The following is a 22,672-nucleotide window of genomic DNA, read 5'->3' on the forward strand; positions in this document are numbered from 1 at the left end:
CTCTCCTTCCCTCTTTTCCACTTTCTTTCTAAAACCAAAAAACCACCCAACTCTCTCTCACTTTATTTTAAAAACTTTATATATTAATGAGATCATTTGGATCCTCACAGTTAGCCAGCCAGAGGGTTGATTCTGCATAGGAACAGACCAATAGCAATCAAGACTCAGTGACAACAGCTGAGCTCACATAACCAACACAAGGAAATTCCTGGAGCACCAGTTCAGGTGATCAAGGAGACTGTACCACTGGACCCCACAGGACACCTATCACATGAGGCCACCCTACAAAGACAGAGAGTCATAGTAGGTTTATCTAATATGTAGAAACAAACACAAAGGGGAAGCCATAATGAGGAGACAAAGAAAGAGGGCCCAAATAATAGAACAGGAGAAGTCTCCAGAAAAAGAGCTAAATGAAATGGAGGCAAGCAGTTTATCAGATACAGAGTTCAAAGTAATGGTTATAAGGATGACCAACAGCATGAAAAAGGACACAGAAACCATAAAAAAGAACCAGGAAGAAAAGAAGACAATATTTGAAATGAAGAATACACTGGAAGGAATAAATAGTAGGTTGGATAAAGCTGAGAATTGAATCATCAATATGGAAGACATGGTAGAAAAAACACCCAGTCAGAGCAGCAAAAAGAAAAAAGAATTTAACACAATGAGGACAGTTTAAGGGACCTTTGGAACAATATGATGTGTTACAACATCTACATCATAGGAGTACCAGAAGAAGAGAGAGAACAAGGGATCAAGAACCTATTTGAAGAAATAATGACAGAACCTACCCCGATGAAGGAAAAAGACATGCATGTCCAGGAAACACAGAGTTCTAAACAAGGTGAAACCAAAGAGGCTCACACCAAGACACATCATAATTAAAGTGCCAAAGGTTAAAGAGTGAATCTAACCAGAGGCTTGTTTTGTGCATTTATCTTCAGATAAAGTGAGAGGGAGAGAAGAGGAAGTGAGAGAGACACATTGAGTGGTTGCCCCCCACACAACCCCAAACTGCAACCGAGGTATGTGCCCTTAGCAGGAACCGAACCCAGGACTCTCTGGTCCATGGGCCGAAGCTCTAACCATTGAGTCGAACTGGCCAGGGCCAAAGAGTGAATCTTAAAAGCATCAAGAGAAAGACAGTTACCTACAAGGGAGCTCTCATAAGACGATTTATCAACAGAACCATTTCAGAACCGAAGGGATTGGCATGAAATGTTCAAAGTGATGAAAAAAACAAGGACCTACAACCAAGACTATTTTACCCAACAAAACTACCATTTAAAAGTGAAGGAGAAGTAAAGAATTTCACAGACATGAAAAAGCTAAAGGAGTTCATTACCACCAAATCAGTACTGTATTAAAGAAATGTTAAAAGGTCTTCCTTAAAAAGAGGAAGAAAAAGAAGAAGGAGAAGAAACACCCAGATTAATATAGCTATAAAGAAAAAAATGTTAATAATTACATATCTATCAATAATCACTTTAAATATAAATGGCTTAAATGCTCCAATCAAAAGACATAGGATAGCTGAATAGATAAGAAAACAAACCCATACATATATATGCTCTGTAGAAGAGACCCACTTCAGAATAGAAGACTAAAAGCAAAGAAATAAAAAATGGTATTTCATACAAATGCAAAAGAACAAAAATGCTGGTGTAGCACTACTTATATCAGACAAAATAGACTTCAAAATAAAGGACATAACAAGAGACAAACAAGAACATTACATAATGCTAATGGGATCAGTCCATCAAGAGGATATATTCCTTGTAAACATTTATGCATTCCAAACAGGAGCACTTAAATATGTAAAGCAAATCTCATAAAGAAAGAAACTGACAGCCCTGGCCAGTTTGGCTCAGCGGTTGGTTAGAGCGTCGGCCTGCGGTCCGGAGAGACCCGGGTTCGGTTCCCGCTAAGGGCACGTACTTCGGTTGCAGTTTGTCCCCGGCCCTGGTTGGTCGTGCGGGTGGCAAGAACATTACATAATGCTAATGGGATCAGTCCATCAAGAGGATATATTCCTTGTAACATTTATGCATTCCAAACAGGAGCACTTAATATGTAAAGCAAATCTCATAAAGAAAGAAACTGACAGCCCTGGCCGGTTTGGCTCAGCGGTTGGTTAGAGCGTCGGCCTGCGGTCCGGAGAGACCCGGGTTCAGTTCCCGCTAAGGGCATGTACTTCGGTTGCAGTTTGTCCCCGGCCCTGGTTGGTCGTGCGGGTGGCAGCCACTCGATGTGTCCCTTCACGTCGATGTTTCTGTCTCTCTCTCCCTTCCTCTCTCTCCCTCCCACTCTATCTGTCTGTACAAAAAATGGAAAAATATCCTCGGGTGAGGATAAAAAAAAAAAAAAAAAGAAAGAAACTGACAGTAGTGCAGTCAGAGTAGGTGATTAAAACCCCTCATTGACATCAATGGATAGATCTTCTAGTCAGAAAATCAGCAAGGAAATGGTGGCCTTAAAGGACATACTATATCAGATGGGTTTAATTGATATCTTCGGAGCATTTCACCTAAAGCAGTAGAATATACATTCCTTTTGAGTGCACCTGGAACATTTTCTAGGATAGACCACATTAGGACACAAACAAGTCTCAATAAATTTGAGATGGTTGAAATCATATCAAACATCCTCTCTGACCATAATGGTAGGAAATTGGAAATTAATCAGAAGAAAAAAGCTGAGAAACACACAAAGACATGGAGAGTAAATAATGTTACTTAATAATGAATGGGTTAACAGTGAAATCAAGGAAAATATGAAAAACATATCTTGAAACAAATGAAAACGAGACCATAACCCAAAATCTAGGGGACACAATGAAAACATTCCTAGGAAGGAAAGTCATTGCATTACAAACCTACCTTAAGAAGCAAGAAAAATATCAAATAAACAATCTAACTTTACACTTAAAGGAACTTAAAAAAGAACAACAAATAAAGCCCAAAGTGAATAGAAGGAAGGAAATTATAAATATCAGAGTAGAAATAAACAAAAATAGTCTAAAACAGAAAGATAAAAGATTAATGAAACCAAGAGCTGGTTCTTTGACAAGATAAACAAGATTGAAAAATCTTGAACCAGACTCATCAGGAGAAAAAGAGAAAGGATCCAAATAAATAAAATCAGAAATGAAGGAGGAGAAGTAACAACTAACACCAAAAAAATACAAAGGATTGTAAGAAAATATTATGAACAAGTATATGCCAACAAATTGGACCATCTGGAAGAAATGGATGTATTTCTAGACATATATGATCTTTCAAAATTGAATCAGAAAGAATCAGAGATTCTGAATAGACAGGTTATAACTAATGAAATTGAAGCATTAATTTAAAAAAACTCCCAACAAACAAAAGTTTTAGACCAGGTGGTTTCACAGGTGAATTTTACCAAATACTCAAAGAAGAACTAACACATATTCTTCTCAAACCATTCCAAAATATTCAAGAGGAGGGAAGACACCCAAGCTCATTTTGGTGGTGGTGGTGGTGATGGCGATGGGGGCAGCATTATTCTAATTCCAAGACCAAATAAAGACACTCTAATGAAAGAAAATTATAGGTTACTATTCCTGGTGAACATAGATGCTAAAATTTTCAACAAAATATTAGCAAACCGGATCCAATGGGATTTATTCTGGGAATGCAAGGTTGGTACAATATCTGCAAATCAATAAACATGATACAAAACATAAACAGAATGAAGGATAAAGATCACATGATCGTATTAATAGGTACAGAAAAAGCATTTGATCAAATCCAGCACCCATTTTTGATAAAAACTCTCAGCAGCAGCCCTGGCTGGTTTGCTCAGTGGTTATAGTGTCGGCCCACTGACCAAAGAGTCACAGGTTCGATTCAGCCAAGGGCATGTACCTCAGTTGCTGTTTGTCCTGGCCCCGGTTGGGGTCGTTTGGGTGGTAACCAATTGATGTGTCTCTCTCACATCGATATTTCTCTCTCTCTCCCTTTTTCTCTCCCTCCCACTCTATCTGAAGATAAATGTAAAACTATCCTCGGGTGAGGATAAAAAAAACACACACAAAACTTTCAGCATTGTGGGTATAGAGGGAGCATACCTCAACCTAGTAAAGGCCACACGTGATAAACCCACAGCTGACATCATACTCAATGGGGAAAAACTGCAAGTGTTTTACATAAGGTTGGGGATGTCTGCTTTCAACAGTCTTATTCAACATAGAACTGGAGGTTGTAGCCACGGCAGTCAGATAAGAAAAAGAAATAAAAGGCATCCAAATTGGAGAAGAAGTAAAACTGTCATTATTTGCTGATGACATGATGCTATATATAGAGAACCCTAAAGATTTTACCAAAAAAATGCTGGAACTGATGCATGAATTCAGTAAAGTAGCAGGATACAAAATTAATATCTAGAAATCAATTGCATTTTTATACACTAATAATGAACTACAGAAAGGGAAACTAAGTAAACAATCTCATTCACAATTACTTAAAAAAAAATCCTTAGGAATAAATTTAACCAAGGATGTAAAAGACCTGTACTCGGAAAATTATAAGATATTGGAGAAAAAATCTGAAGAAGATAAAAGTAAGAGGAAGCATATACTGTGTTCATGGGTAGAAAGAATTAGCATCATTAAAATTTCCATACTACCCAAAATAATCTATACATTTAATACAATTTCTATCAAGTAATCAGTGGCAGATTTCACAGAATTAGAACAAATATTTTGAAAATTTCCATAGAAACACAAAAGATCTGTAATAGCCACAACAATCTTGAGAAAGAAGAACAAAGTTGGAATAATCATGATACATGATATAAAACTATGTTACAAGGCCATAGTATTCAAAAGGACATGGTACTGGAATAAAAACAGATATATAGATGAGTGAAACAATAGAGACCTGAGAAATACATCCATGCCTTTATAGTCAATTAATTGACAAAGGAGGCAAAAACATACAATGGGGTAAAGATCATCCGTTCAATAAATTGTGTTGGGAATATTGGACAGATGTGTGGAGAAAAAATGAAACCAGACCACCTTCTTATACCATACATAAGAGTACACTCAAAATGGATTAAAGAGTTAAATGTTAGACTCAAAGCCATAAAAATCCTAAAAGAAAACATAGGCAGTAAAATCTCAGACATTTCTCATAGCAGTATTTTTTCTGATGAATCTCCTTGGGCAAGGAAAACAAAAGAAAAAATAAGTGAGACTAAAAAGGTTTGGCATAGCAAAGAAACCATTAACAAAATGAAAGCACAACCACTGAATGGGATAACATATTCACTGTTACATCTGGTAAGATGTTAATACCCCAAATTTATAAAGAACTTATAAAACAACATAAAAACCAACCAACAAGTTAATTAAAAAATGGGCAAGGGATCTGAATAGACACTTTTCCATAGAGGAATACTAATGGCCAAAAGACATGAAAAGATGCTCAATGTCATTAATCATCAGAGAAATGCAAATTAAACCACAATAAGATATCACCTGATACTTGTCAGAATGGCTACCATCAATAATCAATAAACATCATGTTGATGAGAATGTGGAGAAAAGGGAACCCTCGTACAGTGTTGTTGGGACTGCAGATTGGTACAGCCTTGGTGCAAAGCAGTATGTATTTACCTCTAAAAATGAAAAATGGAACTCTCTTATAACCCAACAATTCCACTTCTGGGAATTTATCTGAAGAAACCTGAAACACTAATTTGAAAAATTTATGCACCCCTTATGTTCATTGCAGTGTTATTTACATTAGTCAAGATTCGAAAGCAGCCCAAGTGTCCCAACAGTAGATGAGTGGATAAAAAAGCTGTGGTACATTTATATAATGGGATCTACTCAGCTGTAAAAAAAAGAAGGAAATTTTACTCTTTTAGATGGCATGGATGGACCTGGAAAGCGTTATGCTAGGTGAAACAAACTAGTCAGATAAAGACAAGTCCATATGATTCCACTCATGTGGAATCTAAGAACCAAAATGAACTAACAGGCAAGACAGAGACAGTTTCATAGATGGAGAGGAGGCTGACAGATGTCGGGGGTGGGGGTGTGTTGAGTTGCGTGCGTGGTGGTGGTGGTGGTGGTGGTGGTGGTGGTGGTGGTGGTGGTGGTGGTGGTGGTGAGATTGGGCAACAAAGAAGAAGGGGAAAAAAAAACTTCTGGCCCTGGCCGGTTTGGCTCAGCGGTTAGAGCGTTGACCTGCAGTCCAGAGAGACCCGGGTTCAGTTCCGCTAAGGGCATGTACCCCAGTTGCAGGTTGTTCCCCCACCCTGGTTGGGTCGTGCGGGTGGCAACCATTCGATGTGTCCCTTTCACGGCGACGTTTCTCTCTCTCCCCCTCCCTTCCACTCTATCTGAACAAAAAATGGAAAAATGTCCTCGGGTGAGGATAAAAAAAACCACAAAATCTTCTGGACAGGGACAACAGTGGTGATTGCTGTGGGAGGGGGACGGGTGGGGGCAGGGGGAAGAGGGTGTAAGGGGGATAAATGGTGATGGAAGGAGACTTGATTGGGGTGGTAAACACAAAATACAGTGTACAGATGGTGAGTTGTGGAATTGTGCACCTGAAATCTGTATAATTTTGTTAACTAGTGTCACCTCAATAAATTCAATACGGGGGGGAGGGGGCAGAAATATAGGCCTTGTTAATCATACCAACACACAATTCTAGTTGCCATTAGCAGTATAGCATTATCTTATAGGAAACAGTCATACAAATTAAAGTTATTTAAGAGCAAATGGAAATGATTGTTTCAGAAATAAATGTTTAGAAAGTTTGTTCTCCTTTCTATTATTACGGTTAAGATTTAGCTCAAATTTTAATTCTTTTGTGAAGTCTTCCTTTTGCAGCTCTATACATATATATAGATGGACCAATCATGTTATAGTATACTTACATGTGTGTTTCTTCATTGTTCACTTAATTTTTTTGTGTCTTTTAATCTTTATAGTGCTAGTGTCTAAAAATACACAGTGGGTGCTCAAGAAATTTTAGTCGCATATGTTGAAAAGTAGGCAAAGAAATTTAAACCTGGCGCTTACAGAGAGAATAGCCTTTCCAGCTTTTATTCCCTGTGTGACCACTAGATTTTAAACCTGATAAAAGTTAGAAAACAAACCAGTTTTGCTTATGTGTGTAGATACAGATTATAAATAAAACATTAACAGATGGAGTCAGCATTATGATAAAAGGGTAATACTCTGACCAAAGGAGTTTATTCCAGGAAAGCTAGAATGGTTCAATATATTACACACAATTATACTTTGTAATAGGTAAAAGGAAAAGAGAACCTTTCGGTGATTGATGGCTGTCTTAAGGACATTAGATAAATGTTGCAGACATTTTTATTGCAAACTTAACCAATGAACTAAAAATAAGAACTGACAGATACTTTTACAGCATGATTGGAATAGCACAATAAATGCATATTATAAACATATTAAAAAATTTTTTTTGTTAATCCTTACTTGAGGATATTTTTACATTAATTTTTAGATAGAGTGGGAGGAAGAGGAAGAGAGAGAGAGAGACATCGAGACATTGATGTGATTGCCTCTCGCAGGACCCCAAACAGGTGGGGGAATCAAACCTCTGTAACCCAGGCACGTGCCCTTGATGGGGAATTGAACCTGTGACCCGTTGGTCTATGGGCCCATGCTCTAACTGCTGAGCCAAACTGGCCAGGGCATAAACACATTTCAAATTAGTAACCAGCATCATACTTACTGTAACATTTACTAGACACATCTATTGAAGTTAGGAAGAGGTCAACAGTGGTTGTATTCATGATTATTTAACATTATCCTGGACATGTTAGGCAGTGAAATTAGAATAATAAAATGGAATAAATAGCATCAGTAATGGTAATGGGATGGATAGGGCTAAATTTTCATTACAGTGTAGATGGGAACGTTAATGTAAAGATGTCACTTTTGCCCTGGCCAGTTTGGCTCAGCGGTTAGAGCATCGGCCTGTGGACCAGAGAGTCCCAGGTTTGGTTCCTGCTAAGGGCACATACCTCCGTTGCAGTTTGTCCTCCGCCCCGGTTGGGATCATGTGGGTGGGAACCACTCGATATGTCTCTCTCCCATCTATATTTCTCTCTCTCTCCCTCCCTTGCTCCCTCCCACTCTGTCTGGAAAAAAAAGATGTCACTTTTCCCCAAATCTATAAATTCAATATAATTCCAATGGGAATATTTGTGAAATATGTCCAAGTGATTTTGCAGTTGATTTGGAACAAGAACAATGCAGGAACACTTACTTAAGCAGATCATGATATATATTTTTGAAACCCAGTGATACTGGCACAGCAGTAGATAGGTAGATCAATGAAACAGAATAGAATACAGAAATAATATAGTTTTAAGTATATGATGAGTGTTTTGGAATAATGACCATCATTTGGAAAACAATTACATAGTTACATCAAATTAAATTTCAGATGAAATGAAGAGCTAGTTTTAAGAAATAAAGACACTGGAAGAAAATGTAATATATTTTAATATATTCTTGAGATAGGAAAGATTCTTTCATTGACATAGCAAGAATCTTAAAGAATTAAATTTGCCTGTGTTAGAAAATACACTTAGCAAAAGTTGAAATGATAATTTAGAGTACAGCTTGGTTACATGTGATTAGACTAATACATAAAGATTGTTTCCCAAACAATAAAGTGTTACAACAGGCACTTGGTACCACCTTTCCTTTCTCATGTAGTCAACAAATATTTATTGAGCCTCTAATATATATTTAATCCTGTGATAGGGACTGTGTATATATTTTTCATGCCATATAATACATGATCTGTGTCCTCCTAGAACTTAAAAGTTTGGTGGGAGACAGTAAACTGATGATTATGAGATAAAGTAAACAAATTGAGTAGAATCTAATGATGTTGGGGGAGGGGATTTTTGTAAACAGGGTAAGCACCTTTGGGGAGGTGCCCTTTAAGGGAGATCCAGAGAAAGACAAGGAGACAAGCTTGCTGAGCATTTGGTTAAAATCATTTCATGAAGAAGGGTTAATAATTTCGAAGGCTTTATGGAAAAGAGTTTTGAGCAAATAGCAAGGAGGCTAGAGGGCAAAAGTATGTTTTATAATGGGAAGGTTGGCATGAAATGAGAGGTTGAAGAGGTAGTTATGGCCAGATTCATTTATTTCGTTCATCAGATATTTATTGGGCACTAAGCATGTGCAAAGCACTAGGGATATAGCAGTGAATAAAAGAAGACCCATGCCCTCTAGAAAACAAAACACTTGCCTTCATGATTCTTGCAGATAATACAACAATTTTATTCAAAGTACAAGAGAAAACCATTCAATGTTTAATCAAGGGAGTGATAAAATACAGGTTAGATTTTGAAATTTACTCTGGTTGTGTTGAGAATAGATGGGAAAGAAATAGTCAAAAGTGAACTAAGAAAGTCTAAAGAGTTTAATAGCTCTAATCTGTGTTCGGCAAATGGTGACTTGAAATGACTGTTGTACATTATATCACTAGTGTATCATGAAAGGCAAAAAGAATTGTGAGTTGGCAATGCCAGGATATCATAGGTTTTATTACTTACTGGAGTATTGTCCATCTTTTAAAAATGTATATCACTTTTAAGACTCAGTTTTTCCCATTTAACAATATGAAATTGAGTTAAGTCTTATCTTTGATGGCATTTTACAATCTTTGTCAGCAACACAGCAGTCCTGTTAAGTTTGTTTGCCTGTGCATTCACAAACGTAGTCGTAGCTGTTCATTTTGTTTCACTTTAGCTGATGGTGTGAGCATTGTTGGTATTTATTGTTGACTTTAATTTGCTGTTCAGTGTGTCTTCAGAATATTGCACTGTGAGTCAACATTGAAACAAAAAGTTATTGGTATGGAGAATGTCATAAAAATAGTTCAGAATGATACATGATTAAACTCTATGGTTAAATAAGAAAGAACTTTTCAATCAGTATAAAATAAAAATTCTAAATAATAAAACTTTGTGTCATGATTTATCTGGAGGCTTTACCTCCTTTTCTTTCCAGCAGATAAAAAAAATTGCAATGTTTTAAAATCAGTGGCATCTTAGATTTGATGAAACAGTAATATAAAAATGGCATTTATGTCCAGTAATATTTGTGATCAGTTTGTCATTTTTTATGAACATGATACCCTCCCAAAGCCAAAGAAGAAAAAATATTTTAACTAAGCATTGTATTTTCTCTTTTTACCAAAATTATATTATGTGACTACTTCATTTTAGATTTTGTTTACTGTAGTACCTTTCCTTCGATTGATAGAAGAGTGAAGACCTCTATTGGACAAATATTGAATTACAGGCAAGACGTTGTTATTGCTTGGGGCTTGTGCATATGGAGTTTTAACAAGCTTTATAAGTGATTCTGTTATATGCCAAAGCTTGAGACCCAAATTTTGGTTCTCAGTCTATTGGCAGTAATTGGATCTGTAATTCATATGCATATAAAGTATTGTCTATAGGCCAAATAATGTATTTTAGACCTACATGTGTTTCCATTTTTAAAAATGTAGTTGTTGTTGTGATGGCTAAAATACATTTGTATTAAAACATTATTACATTCATACTAGTTTTTTTTTTTTTTTCTCTCATATTTCAATCAATAAGCCTTGTTAGTACAACTGTTATCATGTTAAGGTTTGCAGAAATATTTGATGTTAAAAGTCCTAATATTTGACTAGGTTCTAGTGTAAGAATACTGAATCTAACCAGCATATCTACGGAATGCCTGACTGTATCATAGGCAATTGTAAAGTATAAGCAGAGGGGAAAAATTAATAGATATATATATATATAGAGAAAACACTAGAAATAACAAACAAAGAATAGGAAGAATCAGAGAAAGGAGTCCCTAATTAGTTTGCCCTGTTGTAGTGATTTTGGAAAATGAGTATCTTATTTATTCAGATTGTTTCTCCTCCCTTACTTTTGTCATTTGTGCCTCATTTCCATTTTGACAGAAAATGATACATTTTCTCAGATTAATGCCATTACTAGAGATGGTAAAAGATTAAAGTACAGTGCTGTCTGACATTGGCTGAGTTAAGATACAGGAGTGAGGATTCTTTCCGTTTACCCTTCCCTTCTTTATTTCTGTCTTCTCTTTATTGTGAGTATAGTAAACCTAGAACTTGGGTGGAGGATCGAATCTATGAAAGGACTTCAGTAGCAATGTGGAGCTTCCACCCTTGAACCAAGGGTTTTAGAGGCAGATACCTGAAACTTAAAGAAATGAAAAGACATAAGTAGTACTTTTCAGTCACAAATACTCCCTTCTCTCAGTTGTGTAAATAAAGGTTGACTTACTTAAAGGAACTACTAAAGAAAGAGAGAAATATGCTCTTTTGTTTCTAATGTTTATTTTCTAACTCGAGTCATTATTCTTCAGTAAATTAATGAGAGAAGATGAACACATTTTTCACTGTCTATCTCAGTTGACAATGTGACAAGAGCCAGATAATTTTACCTGTATTTAAAAATTTTTTGAATGAAAATTTTCAGGCTAAAAGAAGCGAAATGAAGTGAGCAGATAACATATTCTACTTCTTATATTTGTTTGAATAGTACATTCATTTCTATTTCCAGTCTCTTTTCATTATTAACAGTGCATGAGTCAGAGGCTTGGTGTGCTCACTGGGAACAGGGAGTGTTATCAGCTCACTGACTGCAAGATGTGTTCATAATGATCTTTAATGTGTAGGCCTCTCAGTGGAAATTTGTTATGATTGATAGGTTTAAAAATGTCTTAATAGGAAAGCTTTATTCCTAAATGGTTCAAAATGCATCTAAGTTCCTTAGCATAGGAGGATTTTTTAAATTCAAATAAATTTCTGTTTTCTTTGTTTGCTAAGGTTAAAAATGAAATTATAATAGTTTCACCTTAAAGCATTTGGAAATTTACCTAATTTGGAATTAGATAATGGGAAATAGGTTAATTAAATTAGTTCAGTATCTGAATTATGAGGTATTTAAAAAAACCCCCACAGTTTTAATACTTTCAAGAAGATACAGAACTATCAAATGAAAAATGCAAAGTATAGGTTATAGGATTTTATTAAAGATTATTTATAGTTAGCAGGATTCATTTTATTACATTTTAAAGTTTTATACTCACTTATTGAACGAATACTATTAAATATCTCCTGTGTACCCAGTTGATCACCTAGTTTACAGTGTAGAGAATTGATTAAATGTGGACAAACTGGAGGCTGGGAAGAAGCTGATGAATTGTTTGTTTTAATGCAGGTGAGATATTATTGTGGCCTGAACTAATGTGTTCAGATTTCGTCCTGGATTAATGTGTTCTAGATTTTACTGTCTTCTTTAATGAAGTGTTTTGTCTTGCAAGATTTAATGTAATTGTGAATTAACTTGATCCTTTTAAGACTTGCTTTAAAACACTCTGTTAGGGTTGGTATAGATAGCCTTCTCTCTGGAACTAGATGAGCTCTACTCCTAAGCTTGGCCTTTTTGATATCTCTACTAAGTACCTCTGATGTGCTCTCTACTTTGGTATTTGGAACTTGAATTTTTTCCCAGTTCCGTGTGAATACAGGTAGTTGCTTAATGCATAACTCTGTGTAGTTATTTTGTCCTCAGTAGTTGTTCTTTGTCTGACATTGTGGAGTCTTGCCCTGTGCATGCACACTTAGTATTTGGCCAAAGACTCAAGGGACCCCTGTAAGATTAGACACTGCTGCCTTTCTGGCTAGCATTCTTCTTTGTGTTATTCTGCTCTGCACCTTTCTGTTGTCTTTAGAAGACTTACACATTGATCTGTCTTTTGAGCTCCGCAAGACTGCTGTTTTCTGTTTGGGTTTTCTCTCCTTGCATTACATACTAGATAGCAAGTCTGGGCCATTACCTTGTTTGTTTCTTTTCTTTTAAGGATCATAGTCCTTATGTTGTTTGTTTTTCAAAGTCTGTAAATAGTTATTTTATTCATTTTGTCTAATTTTAAAATAGTTTATGACAGAAGGCCAGTTTTCTTTCAGTTATTAAGGTCATACAGTGTTGTTTTGTAGGGAGTGAGAAGTAAATGGGGCACTCAGTGTAGCATTCAGAGCAGAACAGTGTCATGATTTGTTGATGTTTTATCAAGATTACCCTGGTGCTTTCTTGCAAATAGAGGAATTTGAAAAAAACTAACTAGAGGCTATTGTAGTTATCTAGTCTTAAACTAGATTTGGAATGGAGTGAAATTGATAAATTCAGAAAATATTTTGAACATAAAACAATTAGGATCTGCTGTTGAATTGCTTGTGGGAAATGAATATCTGGGAGGAATAAAAGAAGACACTGGTATTTGGCTTGAGCCACTGGAAGGGTAGTGCCATATTTAACCAGATGGGGAAGAGTCATATGTCATCAGACTCACCAGGTTAGGGAGGAGAAAATCAAGAGGTTTTTTTTTTTTTTTTTTTTTTATAAAATAAGTTTGAGTTCCCTGTTAGACATCTAAGGAGAAATATCAAATGAGCAGTTGGATATGTGAGTCTTGAAATTAGAGCAGTAGACAGACCTAGAAATTCACTAGTATCTCAATTGAATTTTAAGCATTGTAGTAGATAGAGAGTTTAGATGAAAAAGAGAAAAGGGTTTAGGACTGATCCGCTGGTCACTATAGTACTTGGGGTCTAATTTAGAAGCAAGAACCTACAAAAGAAACAGAGAAGGAGCAGCTGGAATGATAGAGAGAAAAAGAAGACTGTGATGTCATAATAGTCAAGAGAAAATGTGTATATAGGAGGGAGTGAGCCACTGCTTTGAATACCTCAGAGTTCTAGGAAGATGAGGACAGAGAAGTGTCCATTAGATTTGGCAACCTGGATTTATTGGTGATTTTGAGGAGTTGCTTGAATGGAGAGGTAGAAGCCAGAGTAGAAAAGGGATCTTGTATGTCTGAAATAGTGTACAATTAAAACAAAAGAGTGAATAGGAAGTGAAGAAGGAATGAGAGCTCGTGTAGACCAGCAGTCTTAAGGCTAGGCTTTTTGTGTACTTTGGCGTTTACAAAGATTTTCAGGGTTATGTGAGCAGCATGCAGTGCAATTCCAGATTCTCAGCTTCCATTTGTTAGTTGGTTGAGAACATACCTTCGAGTTTTTCCCCTTTTGATTGAACTATGCCCACTTTAACTCCTACTCACTCTTCAGCTCTCAAGTATTCCTTAGGAAACTTTCCAAGATCTCTAGAGTTGATCAGGATCCCTCACATTTTTCTGTTATGTTACTGTGGACATTTTTTTTCCTAACGTTTTTCACATATGAATCATACAGTTCTTTAAAAATGATTCATTTCACAATTATTTGAGTATACCATTGTGCTAGGTATTGGTTTGAGTGCTTGGTATATATTGGGGAATGAAAAACAAAAAAAAGATCCCTGAGACAGTTATGTTTATCATAATAAGTAATGTGCTATTAGAAAGTTATAAATGCTGAGCAAAAATAGAAGTATATGTCAGAGGTGAATTCCAATTTTAAATAAATAAGAATAGGCCTCATTGAGAGTTTGACTTTTGAACAGACTTGAATAGTTAAGGGAAGAAGAGAGTCAAGCAAAGGAAACAGTGAATGCAAAGGCCTTAAGTCAAGTTGTATTGAAGAAAAGCACAGAGGCTAGTATGTCTGGAGACCAAGGGGGAAAGGTAAGGGATGAAGCCATACAAGTAACGGGGCCAGGTCACTTTAGGACTTCTGGGCCAGTGTAATGACTGTGACTTTTACTGAGTGAAATGAGAAGCTTTTGATGATATCAGGCATGTTGGACTTCTGTTTTAAAAAAACTCTAGCTGTTCTATTGTGAGTAGGGAAGTTGGCTTCAGGAGATTTGCTATAATCTGGGTAAGAGAGACTGGTGGCTCAGATCATTATGGTAGTGGAGGTAGTAGTAAGACACATTTAATTTCTGGAGACATTTTGAAAATAGGGACAACAGGATTTCTTGATGGCTTGGATGTAGGTGTGAGAAAAAGGAGACTCCTAAGTTTTGTGCCTGAACAACTGGGTGGACACATGCCAAAAATCATGATGGGAAAAGATGAAGCAAGTTTAAGGGGGAAAATTAGGAGTTCAGTTTTAGACATATTAACAGTGTGATATCTATTAGATATACACTTGAAGATGCTAAGGAGGCAGTGATATATATACAAGTGTGGATTTCAGCAGGAGGTAAAATTTAGGAGACATTATTAAGTGGATTGTGTTGAAAGTTATGAGACTGGATAAGAACACCAAGGAAATTAGTAAGTTAGAGAAGAGGACTAAGGATTGATGCCTAAGGCACTCCTGAGGAGTTAGGCAGAAAATGAATTAGTAAGATAAGAGGAAAAACTTAAGAGAGTGTCATGTTTTGGAAACTAAAGGAAGAGGGTTTGAGCAACTATGTCAAATGCTATTCATAGATTAAGTAAGCCAAAGACTAAGGATAAATCATGGCTTTTAGCAATGTGGAGGTCATTGTTGACTCTGATGAATTGTTTTGTAATTATTTGATTAAAATTTATTTTTTCATGGTAGACTAAAAATTCCATGAAAAAATGGACCAAGTTTGTTATTTCTTACTATTATATATCCCAAACTTGGCATAGTTCCTGACGTGAATAAATGAATGAGTATGTAGGTCCCAGAATTCCTAGGTGGGCTAACAAATTGGGTCAGAAGTTATATAGCCAAATACAGTGCCTCACCTCAGTCATGCTCCTTTTTTGGTTTGGAGAGGATAGGACTGCTGTTGGTGCAGGGCACAGGCACAGTAGCTTGTTCAGTTGCCATCACTGACATTGTTTAAACCACTGGAACCTCTGCTGTTCCTGAGTCTGGAAGCTTGAGGTAACCGCTGCCTCTGCCACTCAGTGCCAGATTGTCTCTAAATATTCATGTTGCTGCTTTATTCATATTATAAGATTCTGATTCAAAGTAAGTGATGTATATGTTGGATTGGGGTGATCAGGTCATGTTTTTGGGCTTTAACCACAAGAAATGCTGGGAAAACAAAAATGTGGCGTTTTTAGCTTCTGTTGTGGGAGGTAGACTCTGCCTTAAAATATGGAGTCCCAAACGTGGAAAGGAGATCAAATAGCACATAGCAAGAGAGTGATAGATGTCCATCTACTACAGGGCTAGAGACACAGATTTTGCAGATTTTCCTTGAAAGGATAATGATTGGATCTTTCCAGTGTACCAGATACTGTTGTAGGCACTTTGGATTCATCAGTGAATGAAACAAAGACCCTGCCCTGGCAGAGCTTACATTCTTCTAGAATCTAGAGGGAAATAGATAATAAACATAATGCATAACAAATTACATAATATGATTGAGGATAAGTGCTGTACAAAAAGGAAAAGTAGAGTAAGGTAAAGGGAAAAGGATATGTGGGTTCTGTTAATTTTAAGTTTTAAAATAGGGGAGGTTACACTGAGAATGTTAAACAATTTGCTTATGGAAGATTTCAAGCGAACATAAAAGTAGTGAGAATAGTATAATGAATCTCAATATATTTATCACTCAGATATTCCAAAATTTTGCCACACTTGCTTCATGTATCCATTTTTTTCTTTTCTTCACCAAAGATTTTAAAACAAATTATTAACAGGATGTAACTTACCTCTATAGACTTGAGTGCACATCTCTGAAATATAAGGACATTTTCTTTTATAACCACAATGTGATTATCACAACTAATAAACCTAATAACATAGAAGAGATATTTGAACCAAGACTTTAAGGAGAGAAAGAGAGTTTAGGCAACAAGGACATCTGGTGTAAAGGTCCTAAGGAACTGGAGAATGCCTAGCATGTTTGAGGAACAGCAAGGAGTCTAGTGTGGCTGGAGCCTAGTGACTGGGGGAAGAGTGGTAAGAGGTGGGGTCTTGTAGGCTTCTAAAGGACTGTGGCTCTACTTTGAGTCAGATGGGGAGGCATGACAGGGTTTTGATCAAAGGAGTAACAAGATCAAATTTATGTTGAAAAGTGGCACTCTTGAGTGCTTTGTTGAGAATAGACTGGGGAAACAAGATAAAGAGTGGGGAGCCTGATTAGGAAGTTGTTGGATTAAAAGGTATATTTTGGTTAGTGGCTCACTCCAGGTGGTTGCAGTGGAGATGTCAAGAAGTGCTTGGATTTTGGATATGTTTTGAAGAGAGAGTTAACTGGATTTCCTGACTGGTTGTGGCTTGAAAGAAGAAGGAAGGCGTTAAGAAGACTCACTGGTTTTTGACCTGAGTAACTGGAAGGATGGAGCAGGTTTTGGGGGCACCACCAAGAGTTCATGTAGAGTTTGAGGTGTTTGTTATAAGTGGGATACCTAGTTGAATATTTAAGGCTTGAATTAGGGAGCGAGGTAGCAGAAAGGGTGGTGTATGTTAATAGTGGTTTGCGCCATATTAGTAGCAGCCAGAGGCGGGTGTGGATGTTCAGAAATGACTGGATGTTTAAACTGTTGACAGTTTATAATTTAGAACTTTTGTCATTTCATTAGGATTACTCTTTTAGGAATAGATAACTCAATGAAGTTTGTAGTTCTATTTTCTAATTCTCTCAAACCATTCTTCCTGGTCAGGCAAGAATGAATAAATTAGTGAAAGGTATAATTAAAATATTATACATTTCTTTTTATTATGGCTAAGCACTCTCATTTGGAAAGTATTTATCTCTATATTCTTTGTGGTAACTAGAGTCTCTCTCAGAATACTTTGGAAGTAGTGACTAACTCAGAGACGTTTACAAAATGTAATGAGAAAATATCCCAAGATGTTCTGGTAACTTCAGGGTGATCCTTGGAGACCCTAATTATGATATCACTACCATTGCCTTCTTTCCTCTAGAACCTGACTCACTAAAATTTGGATTAAAAAATAGCGATGTTTTTCTGACATTTTCTAAACATGAACTACTTAGGAAACTTGTTCAGCAGTCTTGTCTTTTTCTTTCTACTTGCAGCCCCCACGGGAGAGAGGTTTTCATTACAGGTAGCTAGGGGGTGGATGCCATGGAAAGGATGTTGTTAGCAGGAATGCTTGTGCATTGCAGACTGATTGTGACTGTTTTTTTTTTTTTTTTTTCTCCTTTTAAAAAGGGAAGATTTCTTATACCCTTTTTGGATCATTTAGAGTTCTGATTACATATCGTTCAGTCATGTAGGAGATTGACAACCTAGGGATATGCTAGTTTCAACTGTTATAGTAGCTACGGTCTGTGTGACTGGTTTTAAAGTTCAGAGATTGGGACCCTCCTATGCTCTGTTAACCTGAATTGCAGTCTGTGGGTTACTTGCTTCACAGAGAAAGGTCAGGGAGACAGAAGGATCAGTGTGTCTTACTAGGCTCGAGTGATCATCTTTTGTACACAATTACTCCTTCTTCCCCCCTTTTTAAAATGAGAATGAAAAAGAGGACACTTATTTTCTTTCTTTCTTTTTTTTTTTTTTCTTCTCTTGTGTAGGAGATGCATCGAAGATTTGAGAATGCCCCTGATTCTGCCAAGACAAAAGCTCTGCAAACTGTTATTGAAATGAAGGTAAGTGAGAATCTAATAATCTTATGAGTTATTTTACACATGTAAGTGATAGACACTGTCATGTATGAATTTTAGAAAGTGGTATGTAATAATAATTTACTCATTTTGTAAATTAAAAATAAATAGTAAGACTTAATGAAAATGACACTTTAAAAGAACATCCGTCTCAGTTCCTTTTATTGTAGCATATAACTCAAATTGGACCAAAAGGGTTGTCCAGAATTTCTTTAAGTCAGCTATTCTCAAACCTTTGCTCTCAGGACCCCTTTATACTCTTAAAATGATAGGCCCATTTCCTTAATTTTAAAGAAAATATATGCCAGATATCAAGTCTGAGTAACCATAGTTTGTCTGTTATTCTTTCCAGTAAAAATAGTTTTCTATGAAAAAAGTAGCTAATTCAGCCTTGGCCGGTTTGGCTCAGCAGTTTGAGCATCGGCCTGCGGTCCTGAGAGACCCAGGTTCAGTTCCCGCTAAGGGCATGTACCTCAGTTGCAGTTTGTTACCAGCCCTGGTTGGTTGGGCTGGTGGCAGCCACTCGATGTGTCCCTTTCACGTTGATGTTTCTTTCTCTCTCTCTCTCTCTCTCTTCCACTCTCTCCCTCCCACTCTATCTGAACAAAAAATAGAAAAGTGTCCTCAGGTGAGGATAAAAAAAAAGTCGCTAATTCAGCTTGCAACTCAAAGACGCACACAAGTGTGGTTCCTGGGAACAATCATCCTACTCCTTGCAGCAGAAATACCTAGCTCCTTCCCATTTTATCACATAGAATGTTAAAAAAGATGTGTACTCAAGGGTTGAGATTTATTGAAAGTAATGAAGTAACAGGACATTAAGTTAAGCAGTCTTTAAAAATTTTTTTCTCTCTTCTTTTTCTGTGAGTGCCTGACACTAAAGAATACAATGAGTGCTATGGTTTGGTGCTACTGACTATTGTCCTAAGGCGCTAGCAGTTTTGCTCACCATTGCTTTTATTATACCTTGAGTGACAATGTTACAGAGTAGAAAAGGCAAATAAAGTGATAGTATTATTATTATTTTTTATCCTCACCCGAGGACATTTGTACATTTATCTTCAGATAGAGCAGGAGGGAGAGAGAGAAGAAGAGAGAGAGAGAAACATCGACGTGAGAGAGAGACATCAACGTGAGAGAGAGACATCGACTGGTTACCACCCACATGATCCCAACCGAGTTCAGGGACAAACTGCAACTGAGGTACATGCCCTCAGCAGGAACCGAACCTGAGCCTCTCTGGTCCGCGGGCCTACACTTTAACCGCTAAGCCAAACTGGCCAGGGCAAGTGATAGTATTATTAAGAAAATAGTTTTGACTGTGCAGACTTACTGAAAGGGTCTGGGTGACACCCTCAGGGTTCCATGGTCATACTTTGTAAATAAATGCTTTATGTTAATGAGTAGTTAGCAGTTTTTAGGCTGTGCGGTATGGCTGTTGGCAATGAAGAGCTTGTCTTCTGAGTTAAATTCCCTGGATTCAAAATCTGGCTATACTTGGTCAACTGTATGACACAGCAAGTTACCTAACCTTTCTACACAATATCTTAATCGATAAAAGGTGATAATAATAATACTCATTCTGTAGGTTGTTTTGAGGTTTAATTAGTAAAAATAGTAAAACACTTTGAAGAGGACCTGGCACATAGTAAATATTCAATCAATGTAAGCTGCTGCTGCTATTATTACTATTTTTTTAATTAACAGGTTATTAATAAAGTTGAAAGATTCTTATGGATAGGGACACTTCTCTCTTTCTCTCTCGTATTCTTTAACTTCTTCATATCCCTGAAAAAGTTTGACATTGTGTTTTGCATTGTCGCCCTTCATTTAATATTTGTTGATATGATAAGAGTATTTAGTCTCTGGTATATAAAGTTATCTATAAATAGATGCTTCTCAAGTATAGTTATTAGAAGAACTGTTCTCTTACTTTGTATGATTTCCTCTTAAAACCTTGTTTATATCATGTACATCTTTATTCTCATGGGGAAAGGATTTACCACTTCCAAATTAGTAGATTTTGGATTCTTTATAGTTAGACAATTAGTCGTTTTGAACATAATATTGCAAAGAACCTTTAGAAAAGTTTAATTGAATGTTCACATTTCCCACAGGGTTATTTATACGTTATTTCCCGATTCTTGTTAAAACATAAGACATGAATGTACCTACATTCACAAAATTATTTTGTTCACCTTTTGACAAAATGGGAAAGTGTAATGGTATTAATTGGTAGTGGATCTATTTAAGTCCTATTACCCTTTAGTCATTCTGCTAAGAAGTAAGAAGTTCTGAGATTCTGCTGGCTCAGTGGTGGCAGGTGGACATTATGCTGAAATCACAACTGAAATAGTTAAGTTGCTGAGAGTGTGATAAGCTTGAGAGAATTATGAAGATCTAGAATAGTCTTTGGGGGAAATGGGAAAGAAAAATAACTGATAGACAATGAAAGAGTTCAACAACCATCTTCAAGATGATGTAATTTTTCTCCTTCTCCTTCCTTCCCTCTTCGTTTTCTTCTCCCTCTTATCCTCTTCCTCCTCCCATCTCCTGCCTCTTCCTTCTTTTCATTTGTTCCCTCTTTACTCCTCTTCCCTCTCATGCTTCTCTCTCTCTCTCTCTCTCTCTCTCTCTCTCTCTCTCCCCCCCCCCCCTTTTCCTTTAGCAGTGGAGGAGCAGGGAAGAATTACTGCATGACTCTAGGGTTAGAATTTTGTTGGATAGATATAACAGAATTGTTGGGATGCAGATGATTTGAGAGTGATGTTGAAAGAGTAATTTGGATATCAGCCCAGGAACGTAGCCTAGATGGGAACAAAGAGAATTTAGAATGGACTCACTGGTGGGAGATGATGTAAAAGTTAGGGAAGTGGAGATCTTTGTGACATTGAAGAACCGCAGATGAGAGTCATGGTGTGACAGGCCTGGGAAAAGAGTCCTGGGTGACAATAGGATCCAGAGTGTAGTCCTATAAACTGGATAGCTAAAATGGACAAGAGGATGTGGTCGTTGGAATTAAGGACATCAAAGAATTCAGACATTGAAATTCTAGGATGGTGGCAAGAGGGATTTGAAGGGAAGATTGGTGCCAAAGACTTCTTAAAATGGGTAGGAGTGGCCGTGGTCAGGTGGCTCAGTTGGTTGGAGCTTTGTCCTGTACACCAAAAGCATTTCGGGTTTGATTCCTGTTCGGGGCGCATATGAGAGGCATCTGATCGATGTTTCTCACATTGATGTTTCTTTCTTTCCCTGCCCCTCCCATTCCTCTTTCTCCCTCCTTCCCTCCCTTCCTCTCTCTCTACAATCAATAAAAACATATCCTCAAGTGAGGATTTAAAAAAATGGGCACAAGTGACTGGAAAGTCTTTTGATGGCAGTAGTGAGAAGGTGGAGTGAATAGGAGCTTGAAATAATGAGCTCAAAATAAAGGGGAACAGCGTTGAGGAACCAGGATGCTCACACTTTTCCCTTGATCCTTTGTGGTGCTGGCGGATTAGTGATCTTCACTGGAGAGAGTTTGGGGAAGTTATATCTTTTGGGAAAGCCATGTTTTATTTAGAATAGGGAGACAACTTTGGAAAAAAAATTGAGGAATTGGAAATTTAATAAGGAATAGGATTTTAGTAGGCTTAGTGGGATTGACTGATTAATGCTGGAAGACCCAGGGCTGGGGAAGTATATAATAGTATGATGATTAGGAATTTATTTACTTAATTATTATGCATTCTAGGAGTAAGAAACCTCAAATAAACCCAGCCTGAGCACTGGTTGAGTTGGTGCTGGAACTAGTTGAGCATATCAGGCATTAATTTTCTGCATTGATTTCAGAGAGTAGCCTGGCAGGTTCTTTTTCTGGACAGTCAGCACATGCCTATGGCTTTCAGGGCTGCAGTTGTGGTCCCTTTCTGGGGAGAAGCTTTTATGCTGCATGATTTGATAGTGGGGGTGCTGATTTGGTAAAGAGCTGCCTCTCTATCTGTATTGGGGTTAGGGTAGAAGATGGATGTTTCTTGGCAAGCTCCTTGTAGGGGCTTTGTAGAGGTGGAATCTGTGTGATGTGCAGAGCTGGAGTTATTAACTGACGGCT

The 22,672-nt window shown here is 37.0% G+C and overlaps 1 protein-coding gene across 1 annotated transcript in view; it reads left to right on the forward strand.

Annotated features, from left to right (window-relative positions):
- Positions 1-22,672, forward strand: part of ERC1 (ELKS/RAB6-interacting/CAST family member 1) — a 489,747-nt gene that overhangs the window by 61,947 nt on the left and 405,128 nt on the right. The window contains exon 4 of the mRNA XM_036251762.1: positions 18,493-18,567. Coding sequence (XP_036107655.1) covers positions 18,493-18,567 — 75 coding nt within the window. The remainder of the gene's footprint in view (positions 1-18,492; positions 18,568-22,672) is intronic.

The sequence above is a fragment of the Molossus molossus genome, unplaced genomic scaffold (genome assembly GCF_014108415.1).
Source record: "Molossus molossus isolate mMolMol1 unplaced genomic scaffold, mMolMol1.p scaffold_m16_p_10, whole genome shotgun sequence".
Lineage (NCBI taxonomy): Eukaryota > Metazoa > Chordata > Mammalia > Chiroptera > Molossidae > Molossus > Molossus molossus.